This window comes from Gasterosteus aculeatus, chromosome 15 (genome assembly GCF_964276395.1).
Source record: "Gasterosteus aculeatus chromosome 15, fGasAcu3.hap1.1, whole genome shotgun sequence".
Lineage (NCBI taxonomy): Eukaryota > Metazoa > Chordata > Actinopteri > Perciformes > Gasterosteidae > Gasterosteus > Gasterosteus aculeatus.
Window position 1 is genome coordinate 1,943,733 of NC_135703.1, and position 12,829 is coordinate 1,956,561.

At 48.1% G+C, this 12,829-nt stretch overlaps 1 protein-coding gene across 1 annotated transcript; it reads left to right on the forward strand.

Annotated features, from left to right (window-relative positions):
- The first annotated feature begins 6,204 nt into the window (after nt 1–6,204).
- On the forward strand, nt 6,205–8,840 carry foxi2 (forkhead box I2). The gene is made up of 2 exons (XM_040200056.2): nt 6,205–6,963; nt 7,632–8,840. The coding sequence occupies exons 1-2, from the start codon at nt 6,354–6,356 to the stop codon at nt 8,204–8,206; spliced, it is 1,185 nt and encodes a 394-aa protein (XP_040055990.2). The 5' UTR covers nt 6,205–6,353; the 3' UTR covers nt 8,207–8,840.
- The last annotated feature ends 3,989 nt before the right edge of the window (nt 8,841–12,829 follow it).

Sequence of the window (12,829 nt, forward strand, 5' to 3'; positions counted from 1 at the left end):
AAACTGCCGCCATGCCAGATAAGTCAACAAATGGGGTCCATTGAAACTTTGTTCATCGTGTGAGGGGCCTTTTTGTGAGAGAGGTTGTGTGGAGGGTGGAGGTGGGTGGGTGGGGGGGGGGGTGGATTTAGGACCACATGAAGAGGAGAGCCAGGAGGACGTGGTGGAGACCACCCTAAATGCAAGGTTTCTATGCACGCCGATGCCCGCTCAGGTGGCAGCAGTTGAAGCAGCCGCCTCGCCACCTCGACCCCCACCCACCCCCGACCCTCCACCACCCTCCACCCTCCCTCGCAAGGCTCACAATGAGGAAACTGTTTCAGCGAGACGAGGGGAGATTAGAATAACAATGTGGTTAATGATGTTTGTGCCGTTAAAGGCACAAAGTCGTTACTGAAAAAGCCATCAGGGCCCCGAAGTCAAAGGGAATGAAAAGAGGGTTTTTAACACCGATTATTTGTGGTGAATTCTAAACAGACGGTGATCGACGAGCCGAACACCAGCGGCACATTTGGGGTCTCGTACTTGGTACTTTGTTCGTGCAGCCATAACTTTGTTCGGTGTATGCGATGGCGGCTTGTTGCATTAGCTGGAGTTCCTTGCAGGCTTCTTCACTCGGGCCCCACCTCAGCAGAGCCCAGTTGGAGCTGGCAGCTTTCTCTTCTCAAGGCTTTGAAGAAGAGCTCGGCTTGCAAAGCTGCATTTTAAAGTTGGATGGCAGATCAGAGGCGCGAGCCGCTACGGTTGTGCCTTCTGGAGGGATGTACTTGCTCGTACTGCGACATCCAAAAAGAGCCTTCTGTCTTCTGAAGACGAGAGAGAGACCAAACCGCCACGAACCCAGAACCAATTATCCTCTGGAACGCAAACAGAGGCGGGAGCACGGGATGGCTATATGTGGCAATGATGGAATGAGACATGATTTCAGCTGTTATTTACATCCACATTATAGCATGACACTATCATTTAGAGGGACTGGAATACGTTTCGTTGTCCTTGAAGCTCGTGTTTAATAGAGGGGAGACGAAGAGCTGGGCCAAAAGAAGAGCTGACTGAACCCTAATTATCAAACGTCGCCTTCAGAATCATGAATGGACTCTGTGAAGGCGGGTTCAACACACACAGCAGAGTAAACGCTGTCGGCTGGAAAAGCAGCATAGCAGAAAGTATGGTTCTCTGACAACATACGGCAATATTTCTGGATACAATTAAATCGATTTAATTGGGAAACTAAAGCCAAGTTGCTGCATTCTCTTTGTTCGTCTCACTCACCGGAGACACGCGACGAAGAAAGCAGCTTATAAATGTCCAAACAAGTTTTAGTTATGCAGAAAAAGTCGTCTTTAATACAGCAGGATGTTTATTTAGTAAATAAGGTTCCCATTTGGAGTAAAATGGACCACAAAGCTTTGGGGGCGGGGCTACTTGGTGATTGACAGTTTGGGGCCCAGCTCAAATGAATGAAGCTGACTTCAGCTGCCGGTAGAAACGCACACTTGTGCTCCATTAAGGGTTCTTCCACGCGGTGGGACGTTCAAGGCTCACCGCGGTGTGATGTTCATGGTCGTCGCCTAAACGCAGCCTCGCTCGCACCTACTTCCTCCATCCGGCCGCCGCAGCTCCACCATCATTTCACATAAATAAACATGCACATAAGCAGCACAAGGATCAAACCCAGCGATAGATGCTCCCAATACTGTTAATTATATTATGTTATGCTTATTATAGGTCTGCGAGGAGAGAAGCAGGGGTTTGGCTGCTGACAGATGAAGTGTGACACGTGCTCGAGCAACAACATCTCGTGCACGTTCCCTTTCCGTCCGCCGAGCCGTGGACGTAATGAACGCAAATGTTTACTTCCTGTGTAAATGATCCTCGCGCGGCCAAACACAGGTAGGCTCACGCAGCGTGACACAGAAATAGGCCGGGGGGGGGGTAAAGGCCGGGGGGGGTAAAGGCCGGGGGGGGGGTAAAGGCCGGGGGGGGTAAAGGCCGGGGGGGGGGTAAAGGCCGCCGCTTGTGCGTTGGTTGAATGGGCCCGACTGTCTCGGGAAACAGGAACAAATAGGTCTTTGCGGCTCAGCCCCCCGGCCCCCCCCACACAGCAAGAGAGGTAAAGCAGTGACGCCGAGCAAGTTCCCCCGTTTGTGTACATTAGGACCATTCAGAGGAGGAAATATCACGAGCAACATCCTTTCAGGGAGAAATGAGGAACTAGAGAAAAAATGTTACAGTATCAGAAGGTCATTATAATAAACAGTTAAAGGTATTTTTAGGAAAGACTCATCTGTCATCGCAGGAAGCCGTTCAGCAAGCAAGAAAGAACTGATCTGGCCCCAAAGGACCCATCGAGTGATGTGGAGAGAAAAGGATCTGAAATCTGAAGCTTTGTTTGGGATCCTCTGCGCTGTCAGCATTTAAAAGTCCTCTAAAAACAAAAATACAAGAAGTGAGCAAGCTAAAAGTTGCATGTAAGAGACGTGTGTGTGAGCCTCTTGGCGGCAGAACAGCGTCACACACAGAGCTTAACAATCTAAACATGATAAATAACACGGATGCCTCGATGTCTCTCTTCATTTCTTACTATTCTACTTGGTCTCTAACATCTTTATGACCATAGTACTGTCTTTTTTCTGCTTTTCTCTTTGATTAAAAACACTATAAGAACTCTGTTGAGTTGTCCATCATATATATATATATATATATATATATATATATATATATATATATATATATATTTATGGGCCATGTGTCTCTTCCCTCCCACGGGACAGACGGGGCTGTGGCTGCTGTGATGGAGCACCAGCTGGGCCAAGCGGAGCTCGCGGTCTGCTTCTCTGGAACGAAATATTTTTGTGTCTTCTTGTTATTCTGCTGATTTTGGCGATAAGATTCATGTTTTCATAACGGCAGATACATTTTGAGTCAAAAGAAAGGCATGAAAGTGAGTAAACTCACTAACGTCGGCCGTTGGTGAGTCGATGACTCTCTTAAACCTGACGATTGTGTTGCTCAGCTTCCTGTGAAGACGGAAGAAGTTTATTTCGCAAAGACACTGTGCGTGTAACGTGTGCATGGCGACATGCCAACAGGGCCACACAGCTCCAGCTTGTGTCCAGAGGGCACGGAGGTGGGATTTCATCCCGGCAAAACCTTCTCTTCCTTCTTCTCGTACCTCCACAAACACACGAGCTGCACCTTAACTGCTCTATAATAAATAGAGAACACCACGTCTGGAAGCCAGCTGCAGTAACGATGCGCCGATTCCTTTTCGCTCGGGATAAACTTGATCATTTTCCGCCTTCCATCCTTCCGGTTCTTCAGGCGGCAGAAGCAAGAGTCCCAAAGTCAAGAAGCCGCGTCTTCGTCAAAACGTTTCTCTGCTGAGCTTCAGACTCTCGCTTTCTCAAACATACATTTGAGTTTTGTGAACCACGAGGATTATTGTCATAGCCAACCCCGGTATTAAAGAATTAAGGTCAGACAGAGCGACTCCTGCGCGGACCATTACTCTGCGGCCTGGATCTCGGTGGAAAAGAGAGAAACCTCAGTCCATCAGAAGCTGAACAACGGGGGAAGTGTTGGCAGATGATACCAAGGCATTCACAGTGGGGCTCAGAGGGATCCGACTCCACGTTATTAGAAAGTTCCTCTCCCAGAAGAAATGCAACGCCAGTTTTGTTTTTTCGTTTGTCGAATGCAGACAGGCCCCCTGACATCAGGACGTTTCCATTACAGTCTGCTTCTGTTTTGAGAGCAAGTTATTGGTGTGATTGCAGCGCTTACTCGGGAATCTGCTGCTGATGGGATCAAAAGACTATACTTTAACCTTCAAAGACCTTCTCAATCTCCAGGAGCTGCCTGAGTAAAACCACATTTTTGTATTAGATTTCTGGGGTTTGATGGCAGTCTTTGGATGAAGGAGCCAGTGATCCTCATGGAGATGCCTCATGAAGATGCCTCCCGGTGATCGTCATGGAGATGTCTAATGATGATGCCTCATGGAGATTCCTCATAGAGACACATTATGGTGATGCCTCACGGAGATGCCTCCTTGAGATCCTCACAGCGATGCCTCATGGAGATTGCTCCTGGTGATCCTGACAGCGATGCCTCATGGAGATTCCTCATAGAGACACGTTATGGTGATGCCTCACGGAGATGCCTCATGGAGATTCCTCATAGAGATGCTTCCTGGTGATCCTCCTGGAGATGCCTCCTGGTGATCCTCACAGCGATGCCTCATGGAGATTCCTCATAGAGATGCTTCCTGGTGATCCTCATGGAGATGCCTCTTGAAGATACCTCCTGGAGATGGCTACTGGTGATCCTCACAGCGATGCCTCATGGAGATGCCTCATAGAGATCCTTCCTGGTGATGCCTCCTGGTGATCCTCACAGCGATGCCTCATGGAGATGCCTCCTGGTGATCCTCACAGCGATGCCTCATGGAGATGCCTCATAGAGATCCTTCCTGGTGATCCTCCTGGAGATGCCTCCTGGTGATCCTCACAGCGATGCCTCATGGAGATGCCTCCTGGTGATCCTCACAGCGATGCCTCATGGAGATGCTTTGCCAGTTCAGACTCCACGCTGAGCGGTGAGCTGCCTCCACCTTGTGGTGAATGTCTTGTCCTACATTGAAAACACTGCATTCGGAGAACATGGCGCCCCCTCTCTCATTTTCCTCCAGAGAGAACGGCCGGCTCAAGGTGGCAGTGTGCCTCCACAAATCATTTCACAGAGAGATGGAAAAGAAGAAAACCGCAAGCGGCAGACCGACACCATGTCTTTATTGACCAATGAAGAACTGTGTCACCACAATCAAGTAGTATTTATTTAATCTGCTAAATACAACTAAATGTTGAGGAGAACTTCTGCCTAAAAGAATGAACACATAATTTATCAAAACATGAAACATATCAATTTAAAACAATATTCGATTATTTATTTTTTATGATGAAACCAAGCCAGTGAATGGACACGTGATCGGGTGATAGGTGTCATCTTGTGTGAAGGGGGACCAGCGAGACCTGGTGCCTCTCGAGGACTCAAAAGTCCTGCCTCACTCCTGATTCTTCAGACTCCACCTCTTATCTTGCATTTTAGTTTATATTTTGTAAAATATAATAAATAAAGTTGTCAGTTTGAAGGTCACGACCAATCAACACCTTTGTCCCACTGCTTCATTATACAGACCTTTATTTGAAGTTCTTTCTAAAGTTTTGCAAACGTACCAAATATGTCAAATTTGGGGGGAAAAATTGTTCCACTCTTGATAGAATGGAGATCCATATTATTAGTATTATTATAGTATTTCAATTCTTCTTTCTGCTAAAAAGACCAAATATATTGAGCAGTTCTGCATCTCAATAACAGAAACCAAAGAAACAAAGAAACAAGCATTCGCTTGTTTCTTTGTTTGTGTCAATAAATAAAAACCTGTGTTTGTGCGGTGCTTCTCCAGCAGAGACGTCCATTCTTGTCCCGGAGACGTCCTTCGTCACAACGTTGTTGTTGTTGCTCAACACTGACTTTCCTTTTAAACCTTTAATGACTGCACACATTGGAGCAGTCCGCCCCCCAAAAAGTGGTTTCTGTCGATTGATTGACAGCACGTTTGAACCACTGAAAGGTTCCAACCTGAAATTCATTTCTCTATTCTGTTTTCCAGGAGATGCTCTGAAATGTTTTCTCTGGTCATCTGTTGCTGCTTTAACTGGAAAGATGATTACACACTAATGTAATTAGTTGGGGTTGGTCGGTTATTGGTTTACTTTCATTCACAGTTTTAAATGCTGCACAGAACCGTGATGAGAAGGTCCTGGTTGGAGGACTTGTATTGTACATAATGGACACAAAGTGAATATCACACTAAATGATGAATCTGCGTTTTAATATTTGAAAATCATTTATTAAATAACACTAGCATATATTTTTTTCTTTGATATCAAGAGTCACATTTTCATTAAAACGCCACAATAAAACAATGTTTTCCCCTCCACCTTTAAATGGGACGAGGGAGGAGAACAGCTGGTAAAAGTGACCAGCGTCCCTCGGGATAGGGAGAGGGGGGGGAGGGGGGCAGCGGGGGGTCCGCCGTTGACCCCACGAACGAGGCAGGGCGTGGCCACGCCCCCTCGTTGCGCAGCGCGCGCGTCTATTGGCTGCCGGGAATCATCTGGTGCCCGGATCCGGGCCGCCGCCGAGGGTTCTACTCCGTTAAAACTCCCCCCGAACGGCTCCGTCCTCCCTGACACTTGTTGCCGTCGGCCCGCGCAGCACCGGCAGAGGCCCCCGAGCGCTCCAGCATTTCCTCCCAGGGATCCTCCTCCTTTCCCCCGCGGGGAGTGATGAACTCCATCGACCCTCAGTCCCATCACCTGCACCAGCACCACGCCTCCCCCGCCGCCGGCTCCCTGCCCCCCAAGGGCGCCCAGGAGGCCCCCGCCGACATGGCCTCCGTGTACTGCGACAACCTGAGCGGCGTGTACCACCAGCAGAGCCTGCAGGGCGCGCAGAGACCCGCCGGCTACGGCCTCGGGGATTACGCGTCGTCGCCGAACCCGTACCTGTGGATCAACGGGCCGGGCGTCAACTCCCCCGCGTCTTACCTGCACGGCAACAACCCGGCGCCCTTCATCCCGCCCTCCTACGGCTCGCAGCGGCCGTTCCTGAGCAACTCGCCTGGCTTCGGGGGGCCCGACCTCGGCTGGCTGTCCATCGCCAGCCAGGAGGAGCTGCTGAAGCTGGTGCGCCCGCCCTACTCGTACTCCGCGCTCATCGCCATGGCCATCCAGAACGCGCACGAGAAGAAGCTGACCCTGAGTCAGATCTACCAGTACGTGGCCGACAACTTCCCCTTCTACAAGAAGAGCAAAGCCGGCTGGCAGAACTCGATCCGGCACAACCTGTCTCTGAACGACTGCTTCAAGAAGGTGCCGAGGGACGAGGACGACCCAGGTACCGTGAACGCACCAGGGGGAGGCTATTCTGAACGACGTGTTGTGTTTAAGGACACGTTACGCTCACCTGGGAGACTCACAGAAATTACATTTACCTTGTTTCTTCCTTACATCCTTCAAATCCAAAAAAGGACATTAAATATTATTTTTAATGTCTAGTCTAAAAGTTGTTATGGTTAGTCAAGTCTTTTAAAAAACTCAATTTATATCTTTGTATTTTAAAACCAAAAAGTTATTGGAAATATCTCATACTGTAGAAATAATAATTTATATAATAACGGAGTCTTCAAAGGTTAATACTGAGAATGTCTTCAATATTTATAGAAATTAATTACAAAAGAATTTTAATAACATACAGCAATCAAAGTGCTCTTGTTAAGTAGTACGAATGCATTTTTTTGTTCCAGAAATATTACTTAATCTTAAATGCATGTGCATGAATTGTACTGGAACATGACGGTTGTTTTTAATCCGAACCGGTTCTACAACGACAGCCGGCCAAGGAAAGGTGATATTTAAATAAGAAGTTATTCTTATTTGTTTTGATAACTTTATATTTTGCTTGCCAATGTGTTCATACATTTATTTTTTACAGACTATATAAGTTTGTCCGGTCCCACAACCTCTCTGTGTCTAATGTGTCCTCGGTCTCTACTTCACTTACAGGAAAAGGGAATTACTGGACTTTGGACCCAAACTGTGAAAAGATGTTTGACAACGGCAATTTCCGCAGAAAAAGGAAAAGACGTTCGGATCCGAGTAGCGCGGGCGGAGCGGCGGCGTCGGCGTCGGGGGCCACAAAAGTGGAGGACGGCCGGCCGGCGGCCTCGTTGAAGCCCTCGGACAGTCCTCAGCTCCTGGCGCCGCCCTCGCCGGAGATGGAGGCCATGAACGAGAACCACAAGAGCTCGTCGTCGTCCTCGCCGCCCGGCCCGGCCCCTTGCTTCAACAACTTTTACAGCAGCATGTCCACGCTCAGCTCGGGGGCCCCCGGCCGGCAGGGGTCCCTGGGACTGGTGAACGAGCTGTCGAACAGGAACATTACGGCCCTGAGCCCGTACCACCTCAACCACGGCGGGCAGGACGCCGGCGGCCCGGAGCACGGCGAGGGCCTGCATTTCAACCGGGGAGTGTACTACAACGCGTTTGGCGGCGGGCAGAGCGGACAGTTCAACGGCCACTTCTACAACAGCTTCAGCGTGAACAGCCTGATCTACCCCCGGGAGGGGGCCGAGCTGTAGGACGGGACGGGGCGCGGGGGGGGGGGGGGGTCAGAGGTCATGGAGAGTGTTTTAGCTCAGCTTGATTTCACTTGACGAGCACTCGAAGAGGAACACCGGCCGGAAAGTTCAACAACAAAAAAAAGAGCACTTACTTTATCTACATCAAATCTCCTGAACGCTGAAATGTTTGCAAAGTAACAACTACTGAACGCGTATGTTTGTGTAATATTTTGAGCATCTGTTTGACATTATTTGGCAGTTTCAACGGAGACTCACAGCCACACTCTCCCTGTTTCATCCTTTTAAGATGTAATCTATTCGCTGTATATAAATATATATATATATACTGTATATATTTTTGCCCGTTTTGCCAAATCTAGCCCGATGTTTCTCTGGAGCGGCCAAATGCTTTGCACTTGATTTCATATGCTGAACCTCTTTATTCGTATTCATAATCAACTCAAAATCTGCCAAAGTTGCCTTTGTGAGACCGCCGTTACCTCAAAACAAAAATCCTATGAGAACGCCGCGCCCGCTGCGAAGGGCTCCCCTCTTTATTTAGACCGATTCCAAATGCAGTAACAGCACATTTAATGCAGATGTGATCCCAGGTGGGCCTTGCCTTAGTTTTTATATCCTCCATGTCGACTGCACTGAGGCTCCTGTAAACACACGTGGACTTCATAAATGTGTATTTTTGTAAATTATGAGAAAAAAAAAATAGTTTGTGACTATTTATGCTATTTATGCTGATAGGCATTTGTTTTCTACGGATTTCTGAACATAGTTTGATTAAAGCAGAAGCGAATGACATACAAAGTACGCCGAAAACAGTATCACTAAAACCTGTCTCATAGATATAAATATATATACATAAACTACATGCTATATCATGGTTTCTCTCAGGATTCAGTGTGGCGGTCATTGAATGGCTTTTGTATCTATTGTCCTTTTTTATCTTTATACAGTGCACACGGCCTCCAGGCAGTTTCCACTGTGACTATTAATAAATATCATGTGGTCTCTATTCTATTGTCATGCATCATCATTTTCAAATAGGGCGCCAGTGTTTTCAGGTCGTCGTATTCATTTAAATGCATCCATAAATTTACTTTAATCTCACATTGACTTCCTTCCACTCCATTTTCAGCTCGATGCCTCTTTAATCTGCATGAAACCCGCAGTGGCCTGCGAGAGGTGCTCGTGCTGGAGGCCTCGTCAGTGTGGAGGTTGACAGTTTAAATCACAGAGATCAAAGTTGACTCAGTGTTCAGGATCCAGTCAGACTTATATCTTAATCATCTTTTTGTGATTCTCAAACCTTTTCATTGTAGTGATTTAAGAGCAATTGAAACAATGTTCTTGTGCCGGCTTCTCGTCCCGCTGGATCTCTGACGTCAGCGTTGGAGGAATGAGCTAAACATTCACGGGCATCTTCCTTCCTTCGTTGTTTCCTTCTGGAGAAGCAACGGTGTGGAAACCTAAACGGCTCCTCAACACCCTGAAGGTCAAAAGAGAAGATCTGTAGAAATGGGGGAAGGATTCAATAGAAATGCAGAGGAGTGAAGCAGAGTGTAATTATGTATTTTACAGCACAGTGATTTCCTCTTTGTTTCCTTAAATAATCTCTTGTGAAAATCAAGATTTAAGTAATTAATGGAAGTCAGGTGGTAGCTTAACAATTTCCCAAAAGTCTGATATACTCTTATTATTATAATATAAGATCATTATACTTACTGATCACAGGATTATTGTGCCATAAAAATTAAATAAATTAAAAACTTTTTTCTCAAGAAAAATAATCTGAAACTCAAAATTAACACAAAAATGACCCTAACCCGCCTGCATGTATTTGCAACTAAACAACTAAAATATCAGTCTATATTTATATCACAGCTACGTTGGCAAACTCAAGAGAGAAAGTTCAAGTCAGCAGGCGGGACCCCCGCGAGGACCCCCGCCGTCGACCGCCGTCTTGATCCAGAAAACAGAGAAACAATGGAGCCGTTGTCCCCGGTCCTTCATGCCGACCCCCATGTATCAATTAGAGGCTCTCTGAAGAGAGGTGAAGATACCCCCCCTCCCTCCCCCCTCTCCCACCGGCGGGGTCGTAGCTTCCCCTTTGTCTCCCTCCTCCGACAGCGTTTGCCCCAAATTGACAGGAGGCCATTTTGCTTTGTTCCCCACAAGAAACGAGGCGATCGGGAAATTCCTTCTGCAGACATTTGCCACCCATCGTGCAGATTAGAGACGATGATTTAATCATTTAGTTTGTGGTCACAGTTTATGATTCACACCACGCATGTGCTGAAAGGTACTTGCAGTGTTGTGCAGTGAAATTGATATGATGGCACTGTGTTTTTTTTTTATTGTTTTCGGATTGAATTCAAGTGTTAATGATTATGGAAACAACTGCAAAGAGCCGGTGACAGTGTGGAAATCTGAGTGTTAACAACAAAACAATTGTCATTTGATGATAATAAAACTTTCTAATCGGCTTTTGTCGCCCATTTTCATTCATTCATGCTTTAACTTAAAAGCATTTTGTTGTGTCGTCGTGCGCAGAAGCAAACTAGTGGGAATCACGAGGAAAGTCTGTGTTTTTTTTAATTACATCTTTACAGCAAGAGTTTGCTTTTTGACGTAGTCACTCGTTGTTTATGTGCGAGTTTGGTGCTGATCACATTCACTCATATTTTTCAGTCATACCCCCCCGATCCGCTGCCCCGAGTGTGTTAACACTCACTTTACCTCCTTCTGACGCTCTTCTGTGGGACCTTCCTCCATCGCCGTTCTGTGCATTGATCAATTGGCCCGAAACGTTTTTTTCTGTCGGGCCGACTGATGAATGGACCCCCCCCCCCGCCCCCCCCGGCCCGTCGAGTGTGAACTTCTCAATTAGAGGGGATCCACTGACCCACGCTCTGTTTGATCACCTTCTTTTTTTTTCGGCTGGAAAATCGACACCGCCTCCTGAATTTGGCGCCCGCTCGGCTCTATCGGGGTGACGTTTGAAAAGCGCCCATTGTTTGGGGTCCGGCTGGGAAGAAGCGGGTTTGACCCCCGGTGCCGCTTTCCGCGGGGTGACTGTATGCTGCAGGTTTGCGTCCCGAGACGACCCCATGGGACCCCTCAACCCAAATTGTTCCTCTGATAAAGGACAGGGAGCGGGTCGCGCCGCGCTAATGAGAAACATCTGAGGGCGCAGCACAGAAAGCAACTGTTTCGGTCCGGCCAGCGCGTTTCACGGGGAGGCCCCCGGGGATCCGCGCCGTCCAGGGATCCCCGACCGCGGTGTTAAACGAGGTCAGCGAGCAAGGTCAGGGATGCCGTCGGACCAGTGGCTCGTTTCGGGACGCAAGCGTCGATCCAAACGGGAGAAACTGGGGCTTCATTGAGAGTTTGAAATGATGCCGCAGTGGCAGACTTCACATCCAGGTGGTCCTGGTCTACGAGGGTCAGATGTCTTCACTGTCGTTTTAACACACTCAAGCTCACCTGGTTTAAACTTTGCCCAAAGAAAAAGTGTTTCGGAATCCGTTTTTTATTACTTCCTGTTGGTGGTCAGGTGATCGTAACTGACTCTCAGGTGTTTCTCTCGCCTGCTGCAGCACCAGCTTGTGATTTAGGGTTAGAAAAGGATGTATTTTTCTACTTTTTATCAAACCATGTAACTACACCCGTGACTGAGGTCCAGTGGAGGACCTTTGTCGTATGTTATCGTTCATACTTGAACCAATAGTGGATTGAATTGGGTGGTTTGGTGTTGAGGAGAATCCCTGCTCCTCCTGGCCGGAGGAGGAGGAGGAGACGCTGCTGCTGGGAGTCCAGGACGAAGACGACCCGCTTGGGTCAAATCTCAAGCAGTTTCTGGCGAAACCATGCGGAGAATACGTCCGTCTAATTCGCCAGGGAATGGAGTCTGACGGCATCCAACACAAATAACGGTGGTCTTGACTGCTTATCCGGGCTCAGATGGAAGCATCAGCATTTGCTTCGAACTGAATCATAACCAGTTAAAAGTACTAAATGTCTCACAGCTAAAGTGTTAGTCAGGCAAAGGAACACAGTGTTGTCAGCATAATGTTAGAAGTGTTAAAACAAAAGAAACAGCAGAAGAATGTGTGAAGGAAAACATCTCGATGGGTTGTGTCCGGGAAGGCGGTGGCGGTGAGGGTTGATGGCGGGGCGGTGAGAGGGGGGGGGGGTCCTGAGTATGATTTGATCCTGGAAGGCTCAATTAAGTGGTTCGTTTACCCCTCGTGTGGAGCTGGTGAATTGGAGCCAGGTCAGCTCCGGGTTGAGGTGTTGTTCATTATTTTTCCGCCTGTCGGATCCCATGAGCGGCCGCTAGAGACGGCGGCTGCTCGGCGGCCGAGGAGCAAAGGGCCCCGCCGGTGGGGTACGTCAAACACACTCAAAGCCTCTCCCCTTGCCTGGGGGATTAGGATCAACAAAGCATGTCCCACACCTGCACCGGCCGGCACAATGGAAACTCCGCGGGCCAATGGAGACGCAGGGAGAGACCGGTTATTAGAGTCGCCCACCAATGAAATGGATTACATTAACCCCTTCTGTCGCTCTTCCTGCCACAGCTTGAACATCAAACTGACGGACTCCACATCCCATTGAGACCAAAAA